This window comes from Setaria viridis, chromosome 4, assembly GCF_005286985.2.
Source record: "Setaria viridis chromosome 4, Setaria_viridis_v4.0, whole genome shotgun sequence".
Classification (NCBI taxonomy): domain Eukaryota; kingdom Viridiplantae; phylum Streptophyta; class Magnoliopsida; order Poales; family Poaceae; genus Setaria; species Setaria viridis.
Window position 1 is genome coordinate 34,224,796 of NC_048266.2, and position 13,963 is coordinate 34,238,758.

The window sequence follows — 13,963 nt, forward strand, 5'->3', positions numbered from 1 at the left end:
TCCGCTCGTTTTTGCCTTCTATTGTTTTCTTTGAACCTTGTAAAACTCTGATGTTTGTTTATGGCCGAACTAATTGGTTAAGTTGGTTAACTCGGTGGACTTGTTGTATTCTCTGGAACCGCTCACCTTCGTGTGAGTTTGCTAACTCGGTCCTGTTCAAGTGGTTAAATCGGATCAAATCCGACGGCACTTCGTGTTAACTTGGCTAAGGCATGAGTGTCGCATATTAGACGACTTAATCATGTTTAATCAAGCTAATCCGAGGTGGATCCGCCACAATGGCGGAGCAGTGGCCGGAGATGGGGGAGCGCAGGGGCGGAGCGACGGCCGAAGATGGCGAAGCGGCGGCCGGAGATGGCGGAAGAGCGGTGGAGACCGAGCGGCGTGCGCGGAGGGGAGGCGGGTTGCGGAGGGGAAGGGAGGAGAATCGGTGGGATTTTCCCCAAAGCGACGGGAGGCTCGATTTTACGCCGTATTGTTTCGTGCGTTGTGGCGGGAGGAATCGTTTCGTGCATTGCGGTGGGAGGAATCGCTGCGCGAGGAATCGGTGGAGAATCGCGCCATTTGGGGGTTCCTCGATTATTTTCACGAGAATCGGCTGGAAAATCCGAAACAAACACATCCTGTATCTCATATGCAAACAAGCCTTGAAGCACGTAGAACAATATTAACCCTGCTGGTAAAAAGGAGAATACGCACATTAAATTAATTAAACGTAGTGACAAATGGTCAACATGTCTACCAGGTAATTTGACGTCGTTCAACTCAAACCTCATGGATAAAGGCTTCTCCACTGTGGCTTCCTTGCACTGACACCACTTTCCATTCATCCATGGGCGCGCGAGTGATGAGCCAGCCAGCCCATCGAGCAATGATATGGCGTAGAGGAAGTAAAGGACGAGGCAATTCGGAGCTTGTCTACCCCGGCGGCCATCTTCTGCTCGTTGACGCGTAGTGGAGAGAGAAATGGAGAAATGTGTTAGTGCGGTAGTTACTGTTTATTGTTTTGATCAGCCCAATGAGGACCATGGAACATTGTTCTGGAGTTACGCAAAGACCAATGAACCGGGTGCACCTGAGTCCATTTTAAGTTTACAAAAGCTTTATTTGGTTAGACAAAAAGTAATCACAAATTCTACTAGATTTTTTAATTTTATTCAAGGACATGCACTGTTCACAAATAAAAGTCATCACTCTCTTTCCCAAGTTTTCTGGGAGAATGTTTTAAAACATAAAAATCAAATGAACAACAAATTACATTCCATTGTACAGAATCATCTTCCATTTATTATCTTTCGTTCTTTTCACAAATGTTCCAAGGAGCATTACGTCTAACAAATTTACAAGCACATGAAAATAAAAAAAAATTACAAGCACGTGAAAATCAATACTTTCTTGTATTTGTACAGAACATTAGCAAACATGACATAAAAAGAATGAAAAGGGAAATTTCAGATCGTACAAAAAAAATTTGGAAGGGAACAGATCTCATGTAGACTGAATAAAAAATCAAAGGAAAGGAAAATTGCATTGCAATCTCGTTATTAAAGCTCGACATAGAGGAAAATGGTAGAAAAATGCATGCACAAGTTTCCAATCTCAGGAAAAAATCACAGAACATGCTGATGAGATGCATCTCGCTGTGTTACTTGCCATTGCATGATTCGAGCTGCTCCTCCTTGCGCGTGCCTTCCCTGCCGATGCCGAGCCATGTGCCACCATGGGAGACATGGAGGAGCTTGCCGCCGCTGACGAGGAAGGTCGGGGATGGCTGCCTTCGCAGCAGATCCAAGGGTGGATGAGAGAAAGGAGGAAGAAGTACGTCACCCGGTCATGGAGGACCCGGGTCTGGCGGCTCCGTAGATCCAGCGGCGCCCGCCGCTTCAGCCGGTGTCGAGACCCACGCGGAGGAGATCGCTCTCCCCGGATCCGGGGTCACCTTCTCACCGGTGCCCATCGCAGGCAGGTCGCGGGACCTCGAGCTCCACCATGAAGCTCATCTCCACCAGATCTGGCAGAGGACGACGGTGTGCGGGCTTCAACTCCACGGATCCAACAGCCTCATGACCCTCATCCATGGTGGGACCGGGGAAGGCCGGCCTCTCCTTCACCGGAGGAGAGAGAGTGGCCATGGGTGGGTGGAGAGAAACGGAAATAAGGTGTCGGTTGGGGAATTGAGCCGGCCATTAGGGAAACGGGAGTCATTAGGGAAATAATGATATGTTTCCTAATCTTCCATCTCTCTCTTTAACTTTCTCCGTCGATCTTCGATCTAACGGCAGCGGCACACCACCTCCCGGGTACGCACCCGCAGAGGTGATTTTCGGGAAGTAAAGCTCGCCGCCAAACCGTGCCAGTCGAGTCGTTTTGCCGAGCAGGAGTTGCAGCGAGTCGGGGAAATAAATGATCGCCAAGAACACTGAAAGGATTGAAGCAAGCCCAGCCGATGTGTGAAGAACTCAAGACTTGTGTTGCTTGGGATGGATGGCCCGTCAAGGTACCGCCGTGCAGGGGCATTGCGCTGAGGCCCATAAACGCATCACCCACGCCTAGCCCATGGGAGATTAGCGGCCCGTTCCCACCGACCCATCACAATTAACGCGTAACGGACTCTCTCCTGGGGTGTGTGTATATATATATCGTCTTTTTTAAAAAAATTATGGTACGATCGATCTATGGTAAATTACGACGTATAAGAGTGAACATATCAATTCTAGTAAGTCGACTACATTGTTATCTGAAATCATTCAGGCTCCGTTTGGATCATTGGAATTGAATTCCATCCTAATAATCATAATTTAGACACAAATTAATTAAGCTAATATAATTGTATGTGGAATATAGTTGTATATTATAGTTGGTGATATGGGAGAGATACTTATATGCTACACTTCTACTATAGAGAAGCGAGTCCAAGAGCGTGCTATAAGAATTGAATTCCATTCTAATAACCATAATCTATAGAATCAATTTCCATCTCCCACCCCATGAATTTAAGATAGGCTTATATCTAAACTTTGAAAAGTTGTGGAATGCCACATTCCAACATAAATTAGCCTACTCCATTAAATAGATTCCAATTCCTTCAAAATGAAGGGACCCAAACGGAGCCTCAAGTTATTGTAATGCGTTGGATGAGTTGATCTATGTCCGACCATAAAGTATACCCTCCCTATATATTATACATACATACATACTCCCTCCGTCCCAAATTATAGGTCGTTTTGACTTTATTAGATTCATAGACTTTATTATGCACTTAGATATACTCTATGTCTAGATGCATAATAATATCTATGTATCTAGAAAAGTCAAAACGACCTATAATTTGGAACGGAGGGAGTACTTCTCTTCTTTCTTCTCGGTTAGCTCCATGACTCCGACACAGCTCGAAAGCACAGCACACCCCATAAACGCAGGAACAGCGGCGTCAGGTTGGCCGGTTCGGTGCGTAGCGGCCCCGCGGAACCCAAATTAGGTGAACCGTCCAGATCACGAATTTCCGTATCATCATGTCATCGTCGTGCGTTAAGAGACGGAGGACCAGATCCTTGCATTGCGAACCAACAGATCGCTCGGTTCGGAAGATGCTTTGGGAGGTCCCTCTCCCTCCTGTGCGTGTGTGTGTGTTTTCCCCTGGAAACATGGAGGCATGGAGCCACGGTTTTGGACCAGGCCATGGCTTTGCAAGGTTGGCGGTTTGCTCATTTCCTAGGAACGTTTGTATCGATGACACGTGGGGCCGGCCAGACATGTCAGTGATAGGACGCCGTAGTGACGTACCTACACGTCAGGGGATCCCGTTCCGTAAAGATGTGGGCCGTTGTCAACGACATATGACGCGAGACCATTACATCTGCAGACTACTTTTCACCGCGACAATGGATGGGTGCCAAAGGAATACTAGCGAATAGTCCACTGTAGGAGAACCACTGCACCAGTAAACTACGCAACTCGAGACTGTGTTACCGATCGATCGACCAGTCGTTTAGGTTCAACGGAGACGTGACGGGGGGCAACGCACGGGGACGTGCTGGATGGAGAAAGAGACGGGGGGCACCACCCACCAGTCGATACGCGCATAGACGTGACGCCGCCGAAATATCGCCGTCGGCGGTGCGATGAGAGGGTTGGGCCGTCGGACGTGTGTGAATCCAGGACTGAATTGCATCGGGGATAGATATACATTCACGTCGACGGCGACGTGGATGCTGCCGCCCGCGGGCGGATGGCCGTCCCTCTCCATCACCTCCAAGACGCAATCATGTCGCGCCACCAACTTGTTACACCGAATTATCGTCGTCGCTTAACTGTTGTACTGCAACAACAACCTAAAAAGAAAGAAAGAAAGAAAGAAAGAAAGAAAGAAAGAAAGAAAGAAAGAAAGAAAGAGAAAACTTCATCCACCAACAGCGGGTTCATCGCAGTCGCCTTGCACAAATAAACGCATGTTTCGGCCCTATTTGGAGCACGGGGTTGGACCTAGTATTTCCTTTCAAATTCACGTGGAGATCCTGCCAAATTCCTGCTGCTTGGTGCTCCGGAAAGCGGAGAGGACTCTTGGGACGATCTCGCTCGAAGCGCAGCCGGCCAGGCCGACCATGGCATCTGCGGCCATCATGTGCAACCCCAACAAACAGACCGGAAATCATCGGTTCACCCCCTCCCCCCCCCCCCCCCCCCCCCCCCCCCCCCCCCCCCCCCCAGTTCCCAACAAAACCCAAGGCTTCACATGGGCATGCGGCGCGCCCATATGCCCACCTCAATTCTTTATGCACGCAACGCGACCCAGCGACACCCCCTCTTCGCCGGCAAAGGCACACGACATCTCACCGGCTCTCACACATACACACACCCACATGGAAGCAATCAAGATGGTTCAAAGGCTCATCAAGGAGGACCAGCGCCGGAGCACAAAAAGAAAAAAGGTTGCACCAAGCCAAGAACATCACAATCCCAGATCTCAATAGCTGCTGAGTACTACCAGTCGTAAGATCTGAACGTGCCTCGAAGCATGGATCTGGATCAAGATTCAAGGAACCGACCAAAAAAAAGAAAAGAGGAACTACTAACCTGACTGACCGAAACGGTGTAGTATGTCGAGTAGCAAGCTCATATGACTGACTAGGAGTATAAACATATGCACTCACATCGATGGCTCAAACTTTACAGTGGGAAAGAAACAGCTGCACCACACCGGCATGCCGTCACTTCTTCCTGGGCTTGGACCGGCGGCGTGCTGTGCCGGCGCCGGAGCCGGAGCCGGAGCTGCCGCCGAAGATGGAGCAGAGGATGCAGCCGGACACCCGCGGCGAGGGCGGGTCGACGTCCGGGGCCACGTCCTTGGTCCGGAACACCTGCTGGTTGCTGCGCGCGTCCTCCTTATGCCCCTTCTTCTGATCCTTCGCCTTCGCCTTCGCCTTCTTGTTGTCACCGTTGCCACCGGCACCGCCACGGCGTAGCATGCCGATGCTCCCCACGCTCCGGGAGTGCCGGAGCTCCGGCTGGGGCTCCTCCGCGGCGCCATCGCCGGCCTTCGCCTCGGCGTCGGCCTCGGCCTCGGTCAGGAAACGCTCGTCCCAGACCAGGCCCGAGGAGCCGGACCTTCTGAACGTCGTCGCCGACCTTTGCAACCCAGCCATGAACGGACACCTATCCCACTTTCCTCCTCTGCGAGAGGAACCAGCTTTATCTGCAAGTTTGGATGGAGAACAAAAGGGTAAGGATGAACTGGATGGTGTGGTTCTTCAGACTTCAGAGCTGCCCGCCTCTGCAGGTCCCGGCTGTGTTATATATGTAAACGGACAGAGACAGCCATTAGTGTGCAGACAGCAGAGCAGTCAACAGCCGGTGACATGGAAAGGTGCCTGGGGGCTGTTTTCCAGTAACTAACTGGGTTCTGCAGAGATTATTTTATCTGCATGTAGAACAGTACACAAGAACTCATCAGCTTAGAAATTAGGCACATGATTTTCTATTTTTGGAGCACATGCCACAGGTTTTACTTTCCCACCATGAGCATGTGGAGGAAGAGAAGACAAAGTCCATAGAAGCAGCTAGATGTCAATCACCAAATCACCAAACCCACTACGGGCGGAAGACAATTTCCTGAGAGCTACCAGAAAATATGTATCGTTCTTCAACAGTTTTACATTCCACTGTAAAGTTTGACAATGTTATGATGACAATTGATAGAAAAAAGTATCATTTAGATTTAAGGTGTATGATGCGTGTTGGCATGAAAACGTTAAGGGTCCGTCTGTTTCGCAAGAATTGAAACCCATTTTAGGAATTACATTCTAGACATTGGATTCCACCAGAAATAAATTACTTAGAATTTGATTCAATTCAATTTTTTTGCTTGGGTGTTGATGGAATTCTTCTCCATGAATCAAATTCCATATTCTGTTTGGATAACTAAATATGGAAGCCACAACCTGAGCTTGGGCCGCCAAAGTGCCGTCCCACCTGGGCCTCATTTGGCTCGGCTGAGCTGCGCCGTTCATCATGATGGACGGTTCTCCATTCGTTTCGCGCGAGCAAAAACGCCCACACGTGCTGGTTCTAGAACCCTAGCGCATTCTCCTCCTCCTTTCTTTCTTCAGCGCCGCCAGCGGAGTAAGCCAAGCCGAGCGAGTGAGGAGTGGCGGTGCTTGCCCGCGGCGGAGGGATGGCGGCACTGTCGCCGGCCTCCTCGCCGGCGCCCGCTCTCCCCTGTGGGTGAGCGCGCCGCCGTTGAGTGGCCTAGCGGCGGTGCCCTGGCATCGGCCCGCGACGAGCCCTTCCCGGAGTTCTCCGGTGAGTGGAGGACCGGCGGTCACCGTCTCTTCGCGGAGGAGGCGGTGGCGGAGGGGGCGACAGAGGAGGAAGAGGGGGTGGTGGAGGAGAGGGTCGTGGCGCGGGAGGTGGCGAGTCGGAGTCGAGGGTGGCGGCACAGGGGCGAGAAGGAGTCGGGAGGAGGAGAGTCGGGGGCAAGAATTTATTTCCTGATATTTTGCTCGGAATGTGGGGAAGGCAAGGTGGAATCATCAGGAATTACTGTTTCCAATTCCGGAGGGAGCCAAACATGGTGACCTTGGAAACTAATTCCAATTCTAGCAGATTCCAACGAAACAAACATGCCCTAAATGTATCTAACAAATATTGGTTAGAAACCTTTGATATCGGTCATCTCTACCAGAAATTGATTAATGATAGACTAGTACAAGTGAAGAAAAAGTCCAGAGGGCCCAGGGGAAGAAACAAAGGCAAATGGCAATTGTACTCAACTCTAGTTAGTATCAGACTATCAGTTGACAGCCAAACATCATTATACAGGTTAGAGGAAAACAAAGGCTGTACGGTTGTGGCCTTAAAGACGTGTCATATATGCACCGTTGCTATTTACTAGATAATAAAGTACAGCATACAACCCCCAAGAAGTCAGATTGTTTATACAGTATACAAAAATTGAAAGTTCAATGTACTAAAACATGATTTTACTCTAAGAGAGAATAGTTAAAACTTCCGTTGCAGCATATGATTTGACATATAAATTACCAACTATTATTGTCAATTTTCTTTCTTTTTTTTTTCGCATCTCCATGCTCCCATGTCTCTCCGACTCTCCCAGCCTCCCTCCTGGTATATTCTAATCACAAGAGCCCCACAAGCATTTTCTTGCTTCCCATCCTCACTAGTCACTGAATATGTACAGTGCTGAATAGTAAAGGCATCATCATAATTATATAAAGATCAACGATAGAGGTAGAACCAATATTGTCCTAAATAAGTGTCAAGAGATCTCTCTGGATACACCTATGATCTATCACTGAAAATTAGTGCCTACCATCTGAACCTGTTGGCTGCGATGACCAGTCCAGATTGCAGACTCATCAGAGCAAACTATTTTATTGAAAATAACAATACATTTTCATTGAAGTTAAGTTTAGAGTGGCATGGATTTCAGGCAGTGGAGGCAGATGTACATATTATAACTCACCTACCCAAAACCCAAGATTCAAGCAACGACATGGAAAATTGAACATCGAGTCACAGTTATGAAAAAGGTCCAGTAGATCATATACAAACAAAAGGTGCTGTCCCCAGTTGGACCACATAATTGGTTGGTTAGGCCATAAACACTACTACATGCTTCTTAGGCGTGGTGTCAGTTATGCTGTCACTGCCTCTTCCTAACATCTGATATAGATTGTCATACAGTTTCACTTTTAGCTCACCTAATAGACTAATACTGTGGGAAATCTTACATCACTTGCACAAAAATAAGAAATAAAAATACTGTGCACATGCCCCACAGAAACCAGGCTACGACAAAGATCATGTGAAATGACGAGCAAAGGCTCTAAACCAACAATGTGAAAGAATCTACAAGCATTTATCACCCAGCAAATCAAAGATCTGGTCAACAAACCTCAAAGTAACTTTTACTGAAGCCAATAGTCAAAATGGTGGTCCAGTGTGAAGCCAATTTAAATGCAAGTGCCAGTTAGGAGTTGTACCTGTCACACTGGCTGATCTGATAGTATTGCTACAATCTAAAGATACTCCATGTTTGGCTTGCAAAACTTTTCATAATTTACAAGTTCAAATTACAGGCTCGTAAGGGTTTCCATGTGAACACTAGAATAAAGGCTTATCTGAAGAAGTTACGAACTAGCTACAGTCTCAGATAGAGATCTCTTGAATGCAACACGATGGTCAGGGACTCCATCTTGTTCCCTTCTATCCTCAAACCACTTAACAATGGTCTTTCGTGGAAGGTTTGTCACTTGAACTATGCTGCTGATCATTGTATTCTGCATGAAATGCAATAAAGTAAATGATTCTACGTTGTAGAAGAAGATACAAAAAACCCCCGCTACTAAAGTGGTATTGGTGATCTTGATGGAAATGCTAGTTACCGTGGGGCGTTTGCTCCGCAAGTAGACTCTTTCTAAGGTCTCAAGTTGCACCTTTTTTAGTCTTCTCCGTGCAGACCATTCTGCGCTCATGACATGAACTGGAAGCTCCATCTGTGGCTCGATTTCAGTGGTACCAACCTCATCAACATCAATAGTGGTTGAACCAGGGAGTTCTAGTTCCTTCACTTCAGGTTTAGAAGGGGCTTCATCAGGCAAAGAATCAGACATGAGTATAAGTTTTGGAGGTGGATTGCGGAGAAGTTCAATGACCAAAGCCCTATCTAAGCCTAGCTCCCCTGCAAGATTCTTTATCTGCAATAGGAATGGAAAACTTTTCAATACTTCGAGTTTTAAAGCTTTTCCTATTCCTACAAAAGAGTGCTCAAGTGTAACATACATCAAGCTGATTTCTGAAAGGGAAAGTTAACAGAAAAAAGAAACTCAAGTGAATATATAGCTGCTTAGTGCTTACACTAGTTTTACGCCGACCTATTTTCAGTGCATGAGCCAATCTCCGGAGTTGCCAGGTTTTCAGCTCTGGTCCTTCGCTTCTGTCTATTTGCTCATCATTACCATAGTCTCCAGAGCTCAGCAATGAATCCCCTGCTGATTCATCAACACCGCCGACATCTTCAATTGCTTCTGCCAATTCCTTTTCAAATCTGGCCATATCTTCTTCTGATATCTCATCATCATCGTCATCGACAGATAAATCATCATTCGCAAGATCTTCTTCCAGCTGCTTGAAAAGTGCTTCCAGCGCACCATCCTCGTCATCATTGTCCATGGCATCTTCCGTTGCCACCACCTCCTCCTCACTCTGGATTTTAGTCTGGAACAAGGAAATTTTGTCATCAAACCCTCCACTTTGAATTCATAGCAGTACATACAGGAACATGGAAAAAAAAATCCAAAACAGCTGTTGATAGTATGTTAAGGTAGAGGATAAGGCCGGAAGAGAACTGTGCTGGGGTAAAATCACTTCACATCTCAAACAAATATATGAGCAACTATATCAGTACTGCCTAGGAACTTACCCGCTACCCCAACTACTCCCCCCAATCTTAGCATCCAAAGGCATCTCGTGGTTCATCCAAGCAACAAATAAACATAGACACACCAAAGAGGACAGACAACGTAATTAAGCTGCGTGCGCGAGACGAGGTTGGCTACTTTGTACTTTGAGGGCCTCCGGCGGAGGGCGCAGGCGACGCCCCGCGGTGGGCTGCGGAGGAGGAGACCCACGCGAGTTCCGAGTAAGGGCGTGGGGACTGGGGCGACGGAGATGCAAGTCCTCGGCGCGGCGGGGGCCGAGGCGGCGGCGAGCACGGCGAGCGGCAGCACCGTCGCCATTTCCGCGAGCTCTTCGGATAATTCGCAGTCCTCCTCTTCTACATACGTGGGTTTTGCCTTTAGCCCTTTACGAACTTCAGATGGGCCGTGTCGCTGCGCGTGGGCCTCAGTGGATCGTCCGTCAACTTTCCTTTCCTCCTCGTTGGCCTTTGAAGTTGAACCCACCACACCACTGGCCCGTTTACAATTACGTGGGCCTTTGGTGGCCCGTCCCTAATCTTACGGCACTGCTTGACCGGCTCGTCGTCGTCTCCATCAGTCGGTCTCGTCTTCGCAGCGTCCGCGGCTCCGCGCACACACACCTCCTCCCTCCTGCCACCTTAAACCCTAGAAGCCGCCGATCCGCCACAGCCCACAGGCCCATTGCGGACGATGGAGAACTGTAACCATGAAACGACCGCCATCTCCATGGACGGTTTCAAGGTATGCGCTCAGCCCTCTCGGATATTGCGTTTGTGATTGGTACCGTACTACTCTCGGGGGTCAATAATAGGGGCGGTTGATTCTTGCGCCGTTGGCAGGTGGTGGTACCTGCGCACCCACTGATCAGCCACTGGGTTTCCGTGCTCCGCGATCGGTCTACCCCTTCCCACGCCTTCAGTGAGTTCTCTTCTTGATTGCTAATCTGGTCCTTAGCCTGGGTGCCTGTGCTTTCTAGTTCTGATTCATCTCCTTTGCCGCATCTTGCTTGCTGGTGAAAATTAATTGCAGGGAGTGCCTTGGGAGAGCTAGGGAGACTGCTAATCTATGAGGCGACCAGGGATTGGTTGGTATGTTCATATAACTAAAGTAGATGGGAATGCTGGCATTCGGTGGTGCTGATGCGAGTGTTTGATTTAAGATAAATTTATGGTATATGTGAAATAAACGATCAATGCAATGTGAAAAAGAAACTTGAGATCTATTTTGTTCAGATTGGATATAATAATGATGAATTATATTGGTTCCCCACTTTCTTTTTTGTAGCCGACAGTAACACGGGAGATCGAGTCACCTGTGGGAACTGCTGTTGTGGAATCCATCAGTGAGAAGGAGCCAATCATGGTTAGTGTTCCTCTGCAGAAACTTTTATACAAATTTGGCACACTCTAATTGGTGAATTCTGAATTGTATGGTATTCCTTCAGATTGTACCTATTCTTCGAGCAGGGCTTGCGCTTGCAGATCTTGCGACTTCAATTTTGCCATCAACCAGAACTTTCCATTTAGGTGAGAAAAAAAAACTTTTGAGTTGTTCATGAAAATTCAATTTCTTGCTGGAAGATTGAATATTTGCTGATGTTTGTAATGCATAATGCATTATGTTTTAATCTTTTGACATACAAATAGCATCATATTTGATTGAACACTTTCTGCTGATTAAATATGTCCAGAAACGCATGGGTGTGCTTCAACTTCTCTTTCCTGGACAAATTTTGCACATCATAATCAGTCTAATATATTTTTTCAATATTATTTAGTTATTTTAAGAATGCTTATTGATTACTGCTAGTGTTCCCCTTTTTTCCCCTCTACTGAATGAAGGTATGGCCAGGGATGAGAAAACGCTACTGCCCTCAGTTTACTTAAATAAGTAAGTGCTATTCCTTTTCTTTTGCACTTTTGATAAAAAAAATGCACAAGATAAGTTATGAACTGCAGCTTGCTTTTCTAGTTTTCCTATATCTTATCTTACACTTAGTTGAGTTGATGTATCGCAAGATCTTCTGATCCAAGTTATTTAAATTGTTCCGTTGTTGCACCTATAATAGCCTGTTATATGAAATTGCCAATGTTATTTGGTATATTGATGATCTGTGTAATTATGAGTGCAGGCTACCTGATAGATTCCCAAAAGGATGCCATATCCTCCTTGTAGATCCTATGCTAGCAACTGGTATTTCCTTTTCCTTGTTTATCACAGCCAATTGTTATACTGGATTGTTACTCTTTTTGTGTTCATCTGATTGATTTCACCCCTATATCCATGACGGCATGTGCCTCAGATGGTAGCAAATATATGGAAGCAAGTCTGAAAAAAAGGATTTAGTGGCATCGCTGTGTCGTAATGTTTTTCTCTGTTACCTTGTGTTCTCCATCAGGTGGAACAGCCACTGCAGCAGTTGATCTGGTCAAGGAGCGTGGAGCTGAAATCAGTCAGATAAGAATTGTGAGTTACTAAGAAATAAAATAACAGATCCGTTTGGTTAAACAAGATCTGGGTAGTGTTGTCTAAGCATCCATTGTTGTGCAGATATCAGCTGTTGCTGCTCCTCCTGCCCTCAAGAAGCTCAATCAAAGATTCCCAGGGTACATTTCGTAGTTCTATACATTGGCAACATTTTGTGTCAAGGTTACCTTGATGATGATGGTATAATCTTCTTACCCCCATTCTACAGGATCTGTGTGTATACAGGAGCTATGGATCAAACTGTGAACGAGAAAGGGTAATTTAACATTTGTACTGTTAATTAACTAGCATATGCACAACCACGATTATCACACTGCTAACTCATTCTTGCAAATGAACTGCAGTTTCATTGTCCCGGGCCTTGGGGATGCTGGAGACCGGAGCTATGGAACATGACTCTGGTCCTTCGGTGATGACCATCGTTAGGAATGTTGAGGATCGTAGCGCAAATCCATAGTTTTTAGGATCTGAATATAATAATCATTGGCAACGTGATGTCAAATTTTGACCATACATTGTGGTGATATCCGGATGATTGATGATGAGCTTGGAGTCTTTGTTTTGAGATGGTGTGGGAATGCGATAGCTAATCTTATGAGCTGTGAGCCTTGGGGGCCTGTTTTCCTGGTTGCAAGAATGTAACGAGTTGTTCGTTGCCGTCTCCCTCCGTCCCTCGTGCATGTTTTTCTGGGAACATATGCTTCTTGACCCCATGTGATCTTTGCTCGGTCCAGCCTTGTCCAGTCCACGCGACATGCTGCTCTCGTTTTATTGTTCCGTTTCTTTCTTTTTTTTTTTTGATCTTGCCCTCAGTCTACTGCCGACGCGGAGGAGGCCGGAGGGAAGAACCCAACAGGAATTTGTGGTGGTGGTGGACTGGTTCTTCCACGAGTCACCCGGGCCGAGCCAGCGCGAAGCTGCTCGCCTGCCTAACGCTGACGCGGCACCAAAAGCACCGCGTCGCGTCGTCAAAGCGCGGGCGCGGCGCGGTCGTTCCAACGCCACGCCACCACACCTCCTCCTCACCCACCCCTCGCCCAGCGCACCGGCGGCGGCGGCGGGCGTTCACCGACCACCGCACACCCGTCGTGCGCACCGCCAGGCCAATCGGATCGGCTGCCCAAGGGGTCGAGTTCCCCGCGCCCTATCCGTCCACACAGCCGCCGAGCTACGGAGCCGCCGGCCGCGTCTCTTGTCGCCGGGCGGGCGCGGGGATATGAGGCGGTCGTCGAGCGGGGCGCGCGTGGCTGATGGCGGCGGCGTCAGCGTGAGCGAGGCGGCGCTGCCGACGTACGACCCGCTGTCGGCGGCGGGGCGGCGGGAGGCGGCGCGGACGCGGGCGCTGGCGCGCGCCGTGCACTGCATCCCGGTGGTGCTGCTCGTCTGCGCCTTCCTCCTCTGGCTCTCCGCCTCCTCCCACACCCACCTCGGTAAGTAAGGTTTCCGTTCGGACTTCCTGCCCCCCTCGCCCTGGAGGGGCCTTTTTTCTTCTCCCCAATTTGAGCCTGAGCCGATGATGGATTAGCGATTGCCTAAAG

At 48.2% G+C, this 13,963-nt stretch overlaps 3 protein-coding genes and 1 long non-coding RNA gene across 4 annotated transcripts; 1 reads left to right on the forward strand and 3 right to left on the reverse strand.

The window, feature by feature from the left end:
* Positions 1–610: 610 nt before the first annotated feature.
* On the reverse strand, positions 611–4,664 carry LOC117851477 (uncharacterized). Its single transcript, XR_011898071.1, has 2 exons — positions 1,654–4,664; positions 611–937 (listed from the first exon to the last, which is right to left on the reverse strand). It is a non-coding gene; the product is annotated as an uncharacterized lncRNA (long non-coding RNA).
* Positions 4,665–4,909: 245 nt separating this feature from the next.
* Positions 4,910–5,779, reverse strand: LOC117851503 (uncharacterized protein At1g15400). Its single transcript, XM_034733326.2, has one exon. The coding sequence runs from the start codon at positions 5,640–5,642 to the stop codon at positions 5,208–5,210; it is 435 nt and encodes a 144-aa protein (XP_034589217.1). The 5' UTR covers positions 5,643–5,779; the 3' UTR covers positions 4,910–5,207.
* A 2,622-nt stretch (positions 5,780–8,401) lies between these two features.
* LOC117852793 (uncharacterized) lies at positions 8,402–10,292 on the reverse strand. Its single transcript, XM_034735055.2, has 4 exons — positions 10,077–10,292; positions 9,376–9,735; positions 8,904–9,215; positions 8,402–8,798 (listed from the first exon to the last, which is right to left on the reverse strand). The coding sequence occupies exons 1-4, from the start codon at positions 10,254–10,256 to the stop codon at positions 8,649–8,651; spliced, it is 1,002 nt and encodes a 333-aa protein (XP_034590946.1). The 5' UTR covers positions 10,257–10,292; the 3' UTR covers positions 8,402–8,648.
* A 206-nt stretch (positions 10,293–10,498) lies between these two features.
* LOC117852794 (uracil phosphoribosyltransferase) lies at positions 10,499–13,025 on the forward strand. Its single transcript, XM_034735056.2, has 11 exons — positions 10,499–10,679; positions 10,778–10,856; positions 10,968–11,026; positions 11,223–11,300; positions 11,383–11,464; positions 11,780–11,828; positions 12,070–12,131; positions 12,337–12,404; positions 12,489–12,544; positions 12,634–12,681; positions 12,770–13,025. The coding sequence occupies exons 1-11, from the start codon at positions 10,629–10,631 to the stop codon at positions 12,819–12,821; spliced, it is 684 nt and encodes a 227-aa protein (XP_034590947.1). The 5' UTR covers positions 10,499–10,628; the 3' UTR covers positions 12,822–13,025.
* The last annotated feature ends 938 nt before the right edge of the window (positions 13,026–13,963 follow it).

Coding starts and splice junctions, on each gene's coding strand:
- LOC117851503 (XM_034733326.2), bottom strand. CDS start 5,642: ATGGCTGGGTTGCAAAGGTCGGCGACGACGTTCAGAAGGTCCGGCTCC.
- LOC117852793 (XM_034735055.2), bottom strand. CDS start 10,256: ATGGCGACGGTGCTGCCGCTCGCCGTGCTCGCCGCCGCCTCGGCCCCC. Junction 9,216..9,375: donor TAGGTCGGCGTAAAACTAGT/GTAAGCACTAAG, acceptor TTCCTATTGCAG/ATAAAGAATCTTGCAGGGGA. Junction 8,799..8,903: donor TGCGGAGCAAACGCCCCACG/GTAACTAGCATT, acceptor CATTTCATGCAG/AATACAATGATCAGCAGCAT.
- LOC117852794 (XM_034735056.2), top strand. CDS start 10,629: ATGGAGAACTGTAACCATGAAACGACCGCCATCTCCATGGACGGTTTC. Junction 11,301..11,382: donor GTGAGAAGGAGCCAATCATG/GTTAGTGTTCCT, acceptor GTATTCCTTCAG/ATTGTACCTATTCTTCGAGC. Junction 11,465..11,779: donor AACCAGAACTTTCCATTTAG/GTGAGAAAAAAA, acceptor TACTGAATGAAG/GTATGGCCAGGGATGAGAAA.